The sequence below is a fragment of the Orcinus orca genome, chromosome 10 (assembly GCF_937001465.1).
Source record: "Orcinus orca chromosome 10, mOrcOrc1.1, whole genome shotgun sequence".
NCBI classification, from domain to species: domain Eukaryota; kingdom Metazoa; phylum Chordata; class Mammalia; order Artiodactyla; family Delphinidae; genus Orcinus; species Orcinus orca.
This window is the reverse complement of record NC_064568.1, coordinates 95,045,851-95,062,509: the sequence shown is the minus strand read 5'-3', so window position 1 is coordinate 95,062,509 and position 16,659 is coordinate 95,045,851. Positions and strand designations below refer to the sequence as shown.

Here is a 16,659-nt window from a genome sequence, read left to right as displayed (position 1 = left end):
CAGAGGCTTCCTCTGCCCTGGACACCAGAAAACCTGCCGGTGGCCATCACATCCACCGCTCCACCAGGCAAGGTTGTCTCTTGCTGGCTGGTGGTTCCACACCATCTATCACTGTTCTGAGGAGCAGGTGGGGCTCTGCGGTTTCTCCAGTGGCCACAGCACCCCCAGGAGGCTGTGCTACTGCTTGGCCCTCTCTCCTGGGCAGCAGCATCCCCAATGCCGTGAGCACTTACCAGACCAACGCCTCGCGGCATGGCGGGAAGCATATCTTCTTCAGTTTCGAAGCAGTGTCACTCAGGCCTCAAGATTTTATGAATTTCAAGAAACACCTCTTTCAGCTTTTATTTACACCCTTTCTGCATCGCCACCTCTTCACAGGACTCAAGCAGGCGGGTATCGAAGCAGGGGATGCATCTATGGGACAGAGATCACACGGTCCTCAGAACTGCCCTCCCCTAGAAGGATGAAGACGTTCTTACTGAGTCAGTCATTATGCCTGGCTTATTTCTCCCTTAATGCTCCCCCAGGAGGCTTCTCAGCCCCTGTGCAGATAACCTCCAGTTCTCCAGATGTGTCCCAGCGTGCTGGAGCCCCAGCTGACCCACCCTGGGCTCTTCCTGAGACCCTTTATGCGCACGTATGTGGATGGTTACATAATAAATCAAGAGCAGCTTGTCGGCAAGACAACCGACAGCCAGGGGTTGGGATCTTCCCCACAAGGTTTCATTTCGGGAAGCGTATGGAAACTCTAAGTGTGATAGGTAGAGATTAACTACTTAATTCTTTAGCTGGAATCAAACTGGGAGGCTTCAGAACAATCGGGCTATGCGTCAGAGGAAGGGGCTTCAGATCTGGGTAGGAAAAGGCTTACTTCTCCAGCAATGACACTGCTTTGGTTTTTGGCAACTGGTGTCAGAAATAACACAAAGAAAGCCTGTGAGTAAGAACTCTGTTTAGATAAGTATTTCCCAAAGAGTGCCGTGCACAACCGCCTGTATTATGAGATTCCCTGGAAGTAAACAAATGTAGGAACAGGTCTGGAGACCTCCACATCCTGTCCTAGAGGGTGTATTTGGCACACTCCAGATGAGAGAAAATGTTGAGTAGAGAAACTTTTAATATATTGACAATGGAAATCTTTTTAAAAAAAATCTAACACATTAATATCCTCAGAAGTAATGTTTTATGGAGTGCATTTTGAGAAAGTTTGCTTAGAACAGGGGTCAGAAAACTTTTTCTATAAAAAATCAAATAGTAGAACCTTTCAGCTTTGTGGCCATACGCTCTGTGGCAATGACTCTGCTGTAGCACGAACGCAGCCGTAGACAGCACGTAAACCAGCCAGCGTGGCCGCGTTCCAAGAAAACTGGTTATGGACACTGAAATTTAAATTTCATGTCATTTTCATGTGTCACAAAATATTATTTTTCTTTTGGCTTTTTCCAACCACTTAAAAAAGGAAAAAAAAATTCTTAGCTTGAGAGGGCTGTACAAAAACAAGTGGTGAGCTGAATTTGACCTCCAGGTTGTAGTTTCCTGACCCAGGGCTTGGAAGCAGCATCAGCTAGGAAAGGAAGTGAACATCTGTGCAGATACCAGACCCAGAGTCCACGGAGCAGAAACCCTGTCTGTGTACCCACCCCGTTCAATCTCCAGTGCTCAGTTTGCCGCCTAGGACTTGGACGAAGCGTACGGTACATGCTCGTAAATGTTTTTTGAATGAAGGGATAACCATCGATTCAATTTATCTGTTAGTAGCATGGGCAGAAGTTAGTTTGTACTGGTCCTGATTGCTGGATGTCATCATAAGTGGCAAATAGGAACCCATGACTCTGAGGCATTCAATGCCAGCAAGAATTTCTACTAGAGAAAGAACTTGAGGACACAGGGAGGGGGGAGGGGAAGCTGGGACGACGTGAGAGAGCGGCATGACATATATACACTACCAAACGTAAAATAGATAGCTAGTGGGAAGCAGCCGCATAGCACAGGGACATCAGCTCGGTGCTTTGTGACCACCTAGAGGGGTGGGATAGGGAGGGTGGGAGGGAGGGAGATGCAAGAGATATGGGAACATATGTATATGTATAACTGATACACTTTGTTATAAAGCAGAAACTAACACACCATTGTAAAGCAATTATACTCCAATAAAGATGTTAAAAAAAAAGAATTTCACACTTTTTTGAATAGCCTTTGATTGTAGGTGCAGACTGTTGCAGCCGCCTGGGGTACGAGCAGGCTGTCTGGCAGGAGTAAAAATAAATGCATTATAAAAGTTGCCTTGTCTTTGCAAGATAGGAATTTAGAGTCAGTGGCAACATCTGGGTCAGAACATATATCTGTTTCTAGATACTTCTTTAACTTACAGCTGACTTTTTACTTGCTTCCTGGAAAGGCTCTGTTTTGGTGTCCCCATGACATCCATTTGTCTCCATCAGTCTCGCCAGAGTTCACTGCCACAAGCCTGCTTTTTGGGCTTACTCTCAAGTCAGTCTCTTTCTGGGACTGTCTTGTCCTTTGGAAGTTTCCAGTGGTAACGTGGAGTCACTGGATGACAAACCTTCTGCCTGGCTGCAGACGCACATCCTCATTGACACCCTCCCTGATACTCCAGGTCTGTGCAGTACTCCTTCCTCTGAACATACGGATCCCTCTCTCCCTCCCTCCCTCCCTCCCTCCCTTCCTTCCTTCCTCCATTCATTCAAAACATGCTTACTGAACAAATGCTCACCCACACACTGCTATGGCCTGGGGGAAAGAAAAACCACCTCCCTTCGAAGAGTTCACAACGTAATGGGAGAGCCAGAGACAACAGACGATGAGAACAACTTCCCTAACGCTGAGAACCTCTCCCCCTGCTCCTGACCACACGCAGCCTGGTATTTTCAGTGCCCTCTTCTGGGGCTGATGCTAGAAGCTCCAGCTGGTTATGGATTCTTGAGGGCAGACGCCATGCCCTTTGTCTTTCTCACCTCAGAAGTGCCTACAGTGACCACTTAGCAGAGTAGACTCTCATCACGTGTCTGCAGACTTTGTTTTAAAGGTTTCGACATGGGATGCTTGGTTTCCTCATGACCGAGGTTCACCCAGACGTGTGTGCGCTTGGCGACCAGTGGACCCGATGGTAGAGGGGAGGGGCGGGAAGCTGCAGTGGGATGGGCACCTGTTCTGGGTGGCACAGGAGAGGCAGCAGGGCTGCAGCAAACAGGAGGGCGCAGGAAGGGATTAGCCCGCCCTCCCCCTCAGGACCCAGAACAGTGTGTCTGGTGGACCCTTGGCTACTGTGGGCCTCGAAGAACTCACTTTCTAGGTCTAAGCCCCATTCCAGGACGAGGGTCCCTCCAGATCAGATCCTATTGAAGGGGAGGTGGGGACACTTCCGTTTCTATAGGAATTTTCAAAACAACAGGGTAGCTTCAGCAAAATGGCCGAGCCACGCAGTAGGGCCGGACGTCAGACAGCAGCGGCCCTGCCCAGTGCCTGCTCGCAACCCCACCAGCCATACGACAGCCTGGCCACATAGTCAACGTAGCTACAGCTGCGACCCCTGCCTCAGTTTCACATGGAGAGGTGGGGTTCTGATGGTAAGGCTTTGGAATTAAGCCTCCATTGGTTTAGAATCTTTTTCTCTGTTGTCTGGGACAAATGATTTTATCCGTCTGAGCTTCAGTGTTTGCATCTACAAGATGGGGACAATAATATGTTTTGCTGTCGTGAGGACTGCGGGAGAGAATGTTTGTTAAGAGCCAGGCCCCAGTAAGCACATTACAAATGGTAGCTGGTATTATGACCTTTCTCCCGCAGGGACTGTCTGCAGGGCCACGCTCACTCCTGGCCGCTGCCGTTCGTGGGCCCGGGAAGCCCCGTGTTCTGCAGAGTGAATCAGCTTGATTTGCAATGGTGACCCCCTTGGGCGTTCAGGTTTAACTTTCCGTACCTCTATCTACGAAGCACCTTACCGTTCCTCCATCTGTCTCTCGTCTCCATATATGGTGGTTCCAGATTCCAGATGTCTCCTGCCCTTAACGAATACGGGGCTTGTGTTTCTGTTTCTTGTTCTCTGTGCTGTTTCGGAGCAGTTCTTGAAAAAAAGAAGGAGGGCGGAAACATCTTTGCTCTGTCATCTAAAAACCTGGTCATCTTTTCAGATGCATCGAAAAGCACAACACGTAAGAGAATATCTTAGAAATCAAAAGTAAAGGCAGATCCTTCCCTCCCACCTCCTCCTTCCATACTCCCCTCCCACCTCCTCCTTCCGTACTCCCCCAAATGCAATAAAGACACAATAGCGCGCTTATTCCGTCTCCCTGCCTGTGCTGCCATCAGCATATTCCTCCTGCGGGTCCCACAGGCCCCGCTCACAGATGAAGCAGTCAAGGCTGCAGCCTGACTGACTTGTAGGGAGGGGGGTGTAATCGGAGGGAGGAGAACATTGCAACAACCCAGCTGCTCTTCCGAGGTTGATTTCCATTTTGGAAAATAGCAGAAGCAATTACCGTGGCTCATTAGAAGGCCTAACACACTGGCTGCAAAACTATATTTGGAAAACCGTATTCACTTAGCTCCAGAGTGGTGAGAGGGTGTGAGAGGGCGGCAGGAAGTGGAAAAGACAGACCAGGGCTGGCCACTGTGGAGACTCGAATCTGCAAACAGGTGATCTGATTGAATTCTGCGAGGAACGAGGCACTGATGGAGCTGGGACACAGGGCCCACCTGGACCTGCGTCTCGATGCTCTGAACCTCGGGAAGCTTCAGCCCTTTAGAAAATTGAGGTTGTTCATGGAGAGGCCTTTCTGCCGAGTGGGAGGTGGGGTGAGATAGAGTCTCTTTCATGTGTCCTTCTGAGAAAGCCCAGCTTCCACCTCGGATGTCCAGGGAGCAGCGGTGGGCTTCTGTGGTCTCCCTTGAATTTGCCGTTCAATTACATCAGGGCCTGTGGGCCTTTGGAACAAGTTTTCATTCTTATCTATCTGTTGCTTTCTGACTAGGAAGTGTCGACAACACAGGCTGTTAGCTCCTGTCTTGTATTTGCTCATAACTAAAAGGAAGGTTCTGGGATGGGAAGGACATACTTTGGGCAAGAAAGGCATGGTTCAAGAAGTTTGTGGGGTAGGACTCTACCCCAGATAGAACTTGAAAAAAAATCACCTCTGCTCTCTACTGTTGGATGAGGGCATCTGGAGCCCTTCATCCCAGTAATATTTCTTAGATAAGTTATGTGATGGAGCTATTTAATTTGTACTTAAATAATCCTCAATGTTGGTATGGTTCTTTATATTTTATAAGATACTTTCTTCATATTTTACCAGGGCTGTCAAGAGCTGCTTCCTACTAAAAAGTAGGGGGGAGTCCCCGCCAGCAAGCATGGTGGGGGGAATGGTCTCCATGTAGTGTTTGTATTGACAGGCAACAGACAGGATCCAGGCACCTGGGGAGATTCCACAGTCTAGGAAATTTGTATTTGCTTCCCCTGCCCTGTTGATGACCCCTGGCTTTCTCATAAAATATCTCACTTAAAACCCAGGTACATATTATTGTTTCTATTTTGCAGAGGAATAAAATGAAGTTCAAGAATTTTTTACAACTTGCCCAGGGCCACCCATCTACAGAACAACATGGCTGAGACGTCAACTCAAGTTACTCTTATGTCGGTTCCTCTTGACCATAGTGCCTTAGTCAGAAGTGTACCTCCCTTAGGCAGGAATGTACAGTGGAGAAAGGACAGCCCCTTCAATAAGTGGTGCTGGGAAAACTGGACGGCTACATGTAAAAGTATGAGATTAGATCACTCCCTAACACCATACACAAAAATAAGCTCAAAATGGATTAAAGACCTAAATTTAAGGCCAGAAAGTATCAAACTCTTAGAGGAAAACATAGGCAGAACACTCTATGACATAAATCACAGCAAGATCCTTTTTGGCCCACCTCCTAGAGAAATGGAAATAAAAACAAAAATAAGCAAATGGGACCTGATGAAACTTCAAAGCTTTTGCACAGCAAAGGAAACCATAAACAAGACCAAAAGACAACCCTCAGAATGGGAGAAAATATTTGCAAATGAAGCAACTGACAAAGGATTAATCTCCAAAATTTATAAGCAGCTCATGCAGCTTAATAACAAACAATCCAATCCAAAAATGGGCAGAAGACCTAAATAGACATTTCTCCAAAGAAGATATACAGACTGCCAACAAACACATGAAAGAATGCTCAACATCACTAATAATTAGAGAAATGCAAATCAAAACTACAATGAGATACCATCTCACACCAGTCAGAATGGCCATCATCAAAAAATCTAGAAACAATAAATGCTGGAGAGGGTGTGGAGAAAAGGGAACCCTCTTGCACTGTTGGTGGGAATGTAAATTGATACAGCCACTGTGGAGAACAGTATGGAGGTTCCTTAAAAAACTACAAATAGAACTACCATATGACCCAGCAATCCCACTACTGGGCATATACCCTGAGAAGACCATAATTCAAAAAGAGTCATGTACCAAAATGTTCATTGCAGCTCTATTTACAATAGCCCGGAGATGGAAACAACCTAAGTGTTCACCATTGGATGAATGGATAAAGAAGATGTGGCACATATACACAATGGAATATTACTCAGCCATAAAAAGAAACGAAATTGAGCTATTTGTAATGAGGTGGAGAGACCTAGAGTCTGTCATACAGAGTGAAGTATGTCAGAAAGAGAGAGACAAATACCATATGCTAACACGTATATATGGAATTTAAGGGAAAAAAAATGTCATGAAGAACCTAGGGGTGAAACAGGAATAAAGACACAGACCTACTAGAGAACCGACTTGAGGATATGGGGAGGGGGAAGGGTAGGCTCTGACAAAGCTAGAGAGAGGCATGGACATATATATACTACCAAACGTAAGGTAGATAGCTAGTGGGAAGCATCCGCATAGCACAGGGAGATCAGCTCGGTGCTTTGTGACCGCCTGGAGGGGTCACACCTCCCTGGGCATAGCTGACTGGACTGAAGATGAGCACCTGGCCCAAAGGCAGTCATCAGTGGCACTGGCTGTGGTCCAGAGGGGCACAACAGGATTACCTGGAGAGACTTTTCAAAATATCAGATGTCCAGTTCCATATCAGATGGAGATTTTAATTTATTCCATATCAGCGGATCCCCTGGAAGTGTATTTTGAAAAAGCTGTACAGTTGCTTCTGATGGGCTCCCCTGGTAAGGAACCTCTGAGTGCTGGTTTCAAGGCAGTTTTTCCCCAAAGGGGTTCCTTATACTGCGTAGTGATTAGGCAAATCATTCACTCCTCCTTTCTGGAGGAGTCTGACTTCAGAACTCACAGAGGGTTGATGATGCTGGGGAGTCCAGAACAGGGGAACTGGTGAGCCAGGGGACCTGTTTCACGGACATGGCAGAGCCCTGGAGCAGAGAGGGAAGGCTGCCTGGTCTGAGCAGAAGTGAGCAGAGAGATGCTGTGTCCTCAGAGGGGCTATCAGGTTATAAAGCTCCAAGTGGATCCTCAATAGGGAGATCCATGCTCCTTTTCCCAGTGGAGCTTCCTGAGCGCTCGCCTGCTTGTGTGTACCTTATAAACACCCGCTCACCGAGGTAACCCCAGTATGTCTCTACTGTTTGCAAACTGAAAGAACTCAACATACAAAAGTATCTGTATAGATTCACTGAATACTCCTCAAGCGTTTATTTTATAATGAGAATACAAGTAAGATAGAGAACATACATATTCTTCCCTGAAGAAGTGGATAACACAGACTGTGTCCCTATCTGCATGGAGCTTGCATCCTATTTGGTTAATTAAACAACTGCGAAGAAATCAATAAGATAGTTTCGGATGACAGTAAGTGTTGTGTTGGAGAATGACGGGGGAGGGCCACACGTTGGATTGGCTGGTCAGCGCAGACGTCAATCATTCTGGGCAGCCCTTCATTCTTTTCATCACTTGGGGCCAGCTTCTTTCCTAGCTGAAGGGGTAGCAGGACTGCAGCAAAGGGTGGAAGGCCAGGCAAGTTTTGCAAATTACAAGGGATTCCTTGAGACAGAAGCATGCTTCTGACAAATATCTATCTCCCCCAGAGACTGGAGGGGAGAGGAGTGAAAGAAGAGGGAGGGAGCATGGAGGAAGGGAAGGTGATCCTCTCCAAATCGATTAGGAATGAATGTAAGACTTGTTCCCAAATTAAAATAACTATCTACTAAAGGCAGGTTTCCTTAGAGCCACCCTTAGATGCTCATGACCTTCAGCTGTTTAAAACTCCTTTCCCCTTCTCCCTCTAGTCTGCCTGGGTCTCTCTCCTCCCTCCACCTCACCTCGTCCCCCTGTTCCTCCTCCTTTCTTTCCTCTCTCCCTCATACCGTGTTACCATTATTGTCAGCGGAACGAGCTGCATGCATGCCAAATCAGGTCATTCACAAATATAGAACAAACGTCTGTCACTACAGATTTACCATGACTAAATGACTAAAGCATGGCCCTTCTGTCTGTGAAAAGTGTGCCCATTGGTTACGTGGCGTCATAGCCTGCATAGCCGTTTAACCCTCTACCTTAGCCTCACGGAGGTGAGCATTCCTCCAATACACATCCGTTTGAGTGTCTCTGAATGATTTATTGTGGCGGCGTGTCTAAAGAGAAGACAAAATCAGCCTTTGCATTTAACCCTCCCCCCAGCACACATGCAAAGCCATTTTCTGGAGTTGAGGGCTTAACTGTAAATATTTGTTCTGGCTGAAACCTGCTAGAGAATATTTACCTAAAATGAGATAACTAACAACACTCCATTAAAGAAAATGAGCATGAACTGACACAACTTTTCAAGAAAAATTGCTATTTAGAATTCTCTTTTAGTTTTATTTTTTATTATTTTTTTTTAAAGAACAAAACAGGTGTATTTCTTTTTCACTACCTGATACAGAGGATCGTGTGGTATGGATGGATAGTATGAGTGACAAATAATACAAGTATATTTTACTTGAAATAAACAAAAATGCTTACATAGCTCAACGGGTCACTTGGAAATAAGCTTGCTTGACTGTATTACCGAGCCAAAACGAAGCTGAAACACAGACTCTTCTTTGACATGTGTTTGGAGGAAGACACTACTTGGTTTTTAAAAAAACTGACCTTCCCTTAAGGCCTGGTCATCGAAGTGTAAACAATGTAAATGAATCCGCCATTACCAATTGTCCTGTCGTATCTGTGTTACCTGTGCATTCTGAGATCACACCTGTACCTGCCGATAAACCTGGGAAGGGTTGCTCTATCACGGTTACATTTGAGTTGGCAGGCAGGACTGGGAAGACTAATTTGGAAAAAGTTTTACATTCTGTTTAGAACAAATCACTAGTCTTCCCTCAAATAACAGGTTGTAATAGAAAGATACTGTCTGACTATGACTGTTAACTACGTTAACAAACATGGCTGTTTGATTCATTCGCTTATAGTACAATCCTGCCATAAAGTATTAAAGCACAGGGTAACTATCATTCCTTCAACATCTGCATTTTTTCAAGTTTTATACTCTACTATATCTCTAGTATGTCAGCAGTTTTTGAATATTACAAAAATAATAATAAATGGGTAAAACTCTTCTAAAAATGCACATGTCTATCACTATAATGGTACTAGATGGGAAGGAGACGATGAGGGAAGGGAAAACAGCAAACACATTCATTTGTAGGGAATGTGGTCCAAGTCTTTGGATTTAAAAATAACTTCCCCAGAGAAGCTGGCTATAATGGAATTTCCAGAAAACTTCCTTTGCCTCCAAAAAGGACCTGAAAAGCCCCAATCCAAACGTTTGAAACTATAGTTATGAGATGTTATAAATGATGATCAAAGCGATCGGAGGGAGAAGGATGAATGTGTCTTCCATTCAGCTATAGTTTGTAGCATAGCCTCTTTAGCTGTTGGTTGATCAGTAAAAACCAGTGAGGTGCCAGAAGTGCTGTGAAGGATGGGGTAGAAAAGCACTGAACACATTACCTGTCTGTGTCAGTAACAGGGCTTCATGGCTAGGAAAATTTTCTAAGTAGAAAAATGACTCCAGGATAGATATCTCTCTCCATCATTAAATGTGGTAGAATTAAAAAAAAAAAAAAAAGATTTACAAGTAGATATAGTGAAAACAGAAAATTACAAGGCAGAAAACACAAAAGAATCTAGACAATGCTATAAGTTCAACAGTATTCCATGAGACTAGAAAACCTGTTAACTTTGAAAGCCCTAGAAAAGTATCCCTCTTGTTTATAAATCACTTATTTACCATATGACCACACATTGACTCCTTTCTTTCCATGTACTGAAGAATCCTATATTCAGCCTTTAAGCATTCTGCATTTCTTTGCCAATCTTGTAGCTGAGTATCTTGTTCCAGTTGATTTTGGTGCAGGTAACTGCAAGTTGATGGCACAAGGCCTTGAACGTGGTGTCTGAGATTGTTTGATAGTTTTCACTAATTGCTGTCTGATACTCATTTTCTGCATGCTCTATGATTTTAATAAACTCCTTGGCAGTTTGGACTTCATTCAAAACAGTGACTGAATCCTGTACATCTTTATGACTAACCAACTGAACACTGCCATCTTCGTAACAGTGAACCTGTATCTTAAGTCCTCCAACCACTTGGGCTGTAGAGGGTGTGATGGTGAACTTCCATTCTGATCTCCAACGACCACTCCAGAAGTTTTTAGGCTGAAACTGGTGGTTTTCAATACATATGGCATACATGGATGCCATTTCTTCAATAACGGTCTGTTGCCCATCTATAGTTTTAGCATAAACAGTACAGAAGCCATTGGAATAATGATCTTTCACATAGGCCCTTAAAGCACTGTCACAGGATTCTCTCCAAGAATTCAGACCTCCATCTACTTCCTCTGGCTGAGAGTCACTTGCTTCCCTCCGTAAGTGATCAAACTTAAAGGAAATTTTGTTTCTTGGATCTAAAAATCTGCTATTACCCAGGTCACCATGTTCTGTAATTAAGAACTGATCTTCATATCCTTCTATCTTCACAGGCATGAATTGACCCATGTTATACTGGGCATATACACGTGCTGCCCCTTCCCTGGGGAGACCGTCATTATTAAGTAGTAGCCGGACATCGTTGAACACTTCATTAAATTCCGCTGGGGGTGCATGAGTGATGAATTTAGCAGCTATGCATACCTTCTCCTCATCCCACACCCAATCCTCCAAGTCAGCCATCTTGGGCTGCTCTCTAGATGTTTTAAATTCATCATGTACTTTTACCTTGTAAAAACCAGATCAGGGGCTTCCCTGGTGGCACAGTGGTTGAGAGTCCGCCTGCCGATGCAGGGGACACGGGTTCGTGCCCCGGTCCGGGAAGATCCCACATGTCGCGGAGCGGCTAGGCCCATGAGCCATGGCCGCTGAGCCTGCACGTCCGGAGGCTGTGCTCCGCAACGGGAGAGGCCACAGCAGTGAGAGGCCCGCGTACCGCAAAAAACAAAGAACAAAAAAACCCCAGATCAATTCTCCTTTCAATCTGATATTAAAATATATCTGATGATAACTGAGAGAAAGAAAAAGTGAGAAGAAAATAATAGTGATTTCTAAAGGAGAATAAAATGAATTTTTGAAATACCTATTTATCTTTAAAACAGTCTTGTTTTCAAATGGTTTAGTCCATGTTAAAGCACAAGTCCACCCTGAGTTTTATAGATAACTAAAGCAAAGCCCAAAGATACATACGTATGAATGAGAAAATTGGTAATGAAGAATATAATTCAACACTGAACACAAAAATTCCAAAAAGCTAGAGTCTTTTTCTGTTTTAATTTCTGCAGAACAGTCCACGGAAAATTTAAAAGACCTCTAAAACCTAGTAAGAAGAACATAAAAAAAGCACAAACTACTATCCATACAACTTGTTTCCATTTTGATCATTAGGCTGGGTCTATTTTCATTGAGAATTTTTATTTTTTAAAAATGTAAAGGCAGCAGAAACCACAAATGTTAAAATGAGAAAATCAGACCTGTTCTCACTGCCCCCAAATAACTACATTACCCTATTGACCCCAGTCGTAAATGCCTTGCCAGCTAAGTATTACACCATCATTACTGTTATCACCATTGTTATTATTTTGTTCATTTCTTTGCTCATTAGTTTTCTGGTTCAACCATCATACGTGGCTGTAATAGAAATTCATTACCATGTGATGGTTGTTGGGCTGCCTATGGGAAATGACTTGATAGTCTTGCAAACACTGAATCACGCAGGAAATTAACACTCATTTTCATGCATGTTTGCTTGCATGTTGATGACCTGGAAACACATGCTTACACTCCATATTTTTCCTTGTTGCTCTTGATTTGTTTTTCCTCTGGTAGGAACAGAACAATATGGGCTTCCTCCAGGGGACAAAACAGCACCTAACTACTGCAGCACGCAAGGGCGAGAAGTGCAAACTACACTGAGAGGAGACCAGCAGAGCGCACACAGAGGGGAAGTGCAGCTACCTGGCGTCACACCTGGGCACTGCCAACCATCGTGGCAATTGGGCTGCCTGGAGAAGGGGAAGGCCAGGAGGAGAGTAGAATCCGACACTGGATCCTAGAACACTCCCTTGAGGATGTCATAGGGAGCTTTTGCTCCTGGGGCCACGGAGTTTAGAAGCTCAGTTCCCGTCTCGCCCTTCCCACACCAAAGAAGGGGAATGAACATACGTGGATGCCATTTCTTCATTTCATCAAATACCTCCTTGCTTGTTACAGTCTTTTTGCCTTCAGTGGGCAAGAAGACCAACTAAAATCGTCCTTTATTCACTAAATATTGTCTTTCCTAGCCTCTAGAGTGAGGCCGGTGACAACTACTTTGTACTATGAGTGGGCTTTTGGCAAGCTATCAACACTTCCTCAGCAGTGCTGTCCCATAGAACTTTCTGCAGTGGCGGAAATGTTCCACATCTGTGCTGTCCTATCTAACAGCTACTAGTTACACATGGTTACTGAACACCTGCAATAGGCTAGATAATTCATTTAAAATTAAATGTAAATTCAATTCAATTTATATTTTCCATAATAAAAGTTGTCGTTGTTGTTTAATGACCCTGAGTACTCAGAAGTGTGTCTTAAAAGTCCATCAACTCTTGCTTCTCTAATTCTGGTTGAATCACGTGTGGCTAGCGGCCACCTAGGGACAGCACGGATCTGAAGAGCAGCTCTCGGAGTTGGCGTCAGAACTTTCTGGCTACTCCTGTGTCAATTCAGGAACGTGCACATAATGCCTCAACTTATCTGTAAAAGACCTTGCTGCCTTATTCTTCTTGTTATAAACCAGGATTCAGGCCAATGCTCTCACACCCAAGTATACGATTACTGTCTATAATCTGATAACACTCAAATCGACTTTCAACCCCCGAGCTGACTTCTTTGGCTCATGTAACACTTTATCTACCTTGACGGTGGGCTAAAACCTCACCCCAGACATATAGAATCAGAATCTCTGAAGGGTTAGCTTAGCTTAGAAATTTACAATTTTAATAAGTTTCTCAGGAGATTGTTATGCAAACAGTCCAATGTTGATGATGACCAGCTCTGCATTACATTTCAGACTAGATGTATCACCACCAATTCAGGTGGCATACGAAGAAGATCAAACTCTTCATCTCCTTCTCCTGACTTCTGCCCTTCGTAATTTGTCCAGACCCAGGAGGTAAGGCCATAATTTCCATAAATCTGAAAGTCATCATCACTCTTTGATTAAATGTACCAGTTGGAGAATGACTGGCACATAGGCAGCATTCAACCAATATTTAATCATTGTGCTTCCCTGTGTCTTTCGTTTCTCATATCTGATTAGTTGTGAAGCAAGGCCTTTTCCCTACATCCTGCCTCTTGTGTCCATTTCATTCTTTCTTTCTCTAACTGCCACTAAGTTAGTTGATAATTTAATCCTCTTGATCCTGTGATACTGCATCTGTCATCATCGTCCTCATCATCACCCTTATCATCATCCGGTCCCTTTGTATTCAATCCACAAATGAACCTCGGGATATGGAAATTATAATTCCCATTTTACAGAGTATTAGGTTTAAAGAATTTTACTCAGTGTCATTCAGCTAACAGTTGTCAGAGAAATGTGCATTTATATCAAAGGTTATGGTCTCTTCTACTAAGTGGGACTAACTACCGGCTATAAAGCCCCCATTATACTCTGGCAATTTTTCCCTGGACCAGTTATCTTCTCTGTTCATCTTGTTGACTGTGCCGTGCCCATTGTGGAATAATAAGAGAATGATCAGTGGATGCTAAAATCACTGGGTGAGAAACTGTCCAGAGAACAGGACGTTCACAGTCTCAAATGTGACACCACAGGTGACTTATTAATACCAAGGGGAAGGTGGCAGGCACCGCCTTAACCAAATGGGGTAAACTGACGTCGTCTCCTGATGTGACGTAGTGAGAAAGCCACACACTTGTGTAGTATTTCTGTCAGAAATGTTAAACTTGAATCTAATCATGAGGAAAGAATCAGACAAATCCAAATTGAGATACAACAGACAAAAAAATGGCCTAGATTCCTCAGAAATGCCAATGCCATAAAAGACAAAAAAGTCCAGTGAATGGCTCTAGATTAAAGAGGCTGAAGAGATATAACAATTAAGTGTGACATCTGATCCTTGATTGGATTATGATTTTTTTCAGAAGCCAGGAAGGACATATGGGGACAACTGAGGAAAACTGAACACGGACTACATATTAGAAAGGAGGATTGTATCAATAATATTTTGTATGATTAGACCGTGGTTATGTGGGAGAATGCCCCCATTCTCATATAAATAAGACGTATGTAGGGTTGAAGTGTCCTGACAGCTAAACTAGTACTCAAATGTTCCAGCAACAAACAAACAAACAAACCACACCAGAGAGTTAAAGCAAAGGAGGTAAATGTTAACAGCCGGGGTATTTAGATAAAGAGTATATAGATATTTTTGCAACTTTTCTATAGGTTTGAAATTTATTCAAAATAAAAAGTTGGTTAAAAAAAAAAGAAATAATATTAGCAGCACTTATGTAGCCCTTACTTTGTACTATAGATACTTTTCCAAGCACTTTACACGGAGTAATTTATTTAATCTTCACAACACCCTGCACGGTATATTATATTAGCTGCATTTTACACATGAAACAACAGAGGTTCATAGAGGTTAAGTGATTTGACCGAAGTCAACCGTCAGCAAGGAGTAGAGTTGGGATTCCAGCTAGAGGCTGTGCAACTTAACCTCTCTGCTCTGCTTCTATTGGGCATATCCTAGTTTCCATAGCCTTCTGAGGGCATGGAAGAGGTTGTCCATCACACCTCAATAACTCAAACACTTTAAAGATCTTCTTTATATTAACTTGAAATTTATTTCCTGATGGATTTTATCCATTTGCTCTATTTCTACAGTGGGTCCATCCAGAGCAAATCACTCTTCCCTCCACTAGAATGTAAGCTCCACAAGAATTAAGAATCGGTCATGTTCACTACTGTGTTCCCATGTTGGAAAACTTCCTCCTGGCACACGGCAGGAACTCACTAAACATTTATCGAATGAATGAATGAATGAACAGCAGCCTTTCAAATATCTGAGGTCAACTGCTGGAAATTTCCACTCTCTGTTGAAAACCTCCCTAATCCCTTCAATTGTGCCATTAATATTCTAGTCACTGTCATCTAAATAGTTTCAGTTTTTCTAGTGTTAAGGGTTGTTCCCGGAACTGAAAACAGTACTCCAGCGTTCACTGACCACCACCACTTTCTTTGTTTCAGATGATTTCCTTCTTTTAATTGAGCCTAAGGAATCACAACAGTTTTTTAAGTGGCGTTGTAAACACTACAGAAAAGTTTTACCGGCAAAGACAGTGGACTGAACATACATGTTAACTATTGCTCTGTCCTAGGCTTCACTAAAACAACGGTGAAGGATTTTTTTTTTCTTGCATAAGCCCCTGAAAACAAAGGTAATGAGAGAGAAGGAAATAGTAATAACGTTTTAGAAGCTGGAAGGCAGATAAACAAATGGTAACTGGCTTATCCAACCTAAGAAAGATGAATCTTAAGCCAGAAAGGGGATCAGGTGACACTGAAGAATCCCAAAAGTTTCAGAAATTGGTGACATCAGCAGGAATAAAGACACAGACCTACTGGAGAACAGACTTGAGGACATGGGGAGGGGGAAGGGTGAGCTGTGACAAAGCGAGAGAGAGGCATGGACATATATACACTACCAAACGTAAGGCAGATAGCTAGTGGGAAGCAGCCACATAGCACAGGGAGATCAGCTCGGTGCTTTGTGACCGCCTGGAGGGGTGGGATAGGGAGGGTGGGAGGGAGGGAGATGCAAGAGGGAAGAGATATGGGAACATATGTATATGTTTAACTGATCCACTTTGTTATAAAGCAGAAACTAACACACCATTGTAAAGCAATTATACCCCAATAAAGAGGTTTAAAAAAAAAAAAAGAATGGACATAAATGTTCAGAATTCAAAAAAAAAACAGAAAAGAAAAGAAATTGGTGACATCAGTTACCTCTAGAAGGAGGGCTTAAGGTGCAGAGTGAAAACAGGAGGATTGGTCACAAATCTGTTTAAGACTTGAAATGTCTTTGTAGCCCTCCTCTACACAGCAGAAACCTAAGGG

At 43.6% G+C, this 16,659-nt stretch overlaps 1 protein-coding gene and 2 long non-coding RNA genes across 15 annotated transcripts in view; 1 reads left to right on the top strand and 2 right to left on the bottom strand.

Moving 5' to 3' along the window:
- The window catches only part of LOC105748168 (uncharacterized), a 629,731-nt gene that overhangs the window by 28,219 nt on the left and 584,853 nt on the right, over nt 1-16,659 (bottom strand). For 7 of the 8 annotated variants that reach the window (XR_007479891.1, XR_007479895.1, XR_007479893.1 and 4 more), the window contains 2 exons: nt 3,963-4,084; nt 234-414 (listed from right to left, as the gene is read on the bottom strand). This is a non-coding gene — a long non-coding RNA (uncharacterized LOC105748168). Of the gene's footprint in view, nt 1-233; nt 415-2,127; nt 2,247-3,962; nt 4,085-16,659 lie in introns of all 8 variants that reach the window. The other variant, XR_007479896.1, reaches the window with a different exon arrangement.
- The window catches only part of LOC117202695 (uncharacterized), a 197,410-nt gene that overhangs the window by 155,189 nt on the left and 25,562 nt on the right, over nt 1-16,659 (top strand). For 4 of the 6 annotated variants that reach the window (XR_007479902.1, XR_007479900.1, XR_004485183.2 and 1 more), the window contains exon 4: nt 13,585-13,686. The exons of 1 other annotated variant lie outside the window; for it this stretch is intronic. This is a non-coding gene — a long non-coding RNA (uncharacterized LOC117202695). Of the gene's footprint in view, nt 1-13,584; nt 13,687-14,678; nt 16,449-16,659 lie in introns of those variants that run through there. One more of the 6 variants, XR_004485182.2, reaches the window with a different exon arrangement.
- Nucleotides 9,499-11,216, bottom strand: LOC101274523 (F-actin-capping protein subunit alpha-1-like). Its single transcript, XM_012534385.3, has one exon. The coding sequence runs from the start codon at nt 11,214-11,216 to the stop codon at nt 10,332-10,334; it is 885 nt and encodes a 294-aa protein (XP_012389839.1). The 3' UTR covers nt 9,499-10,331.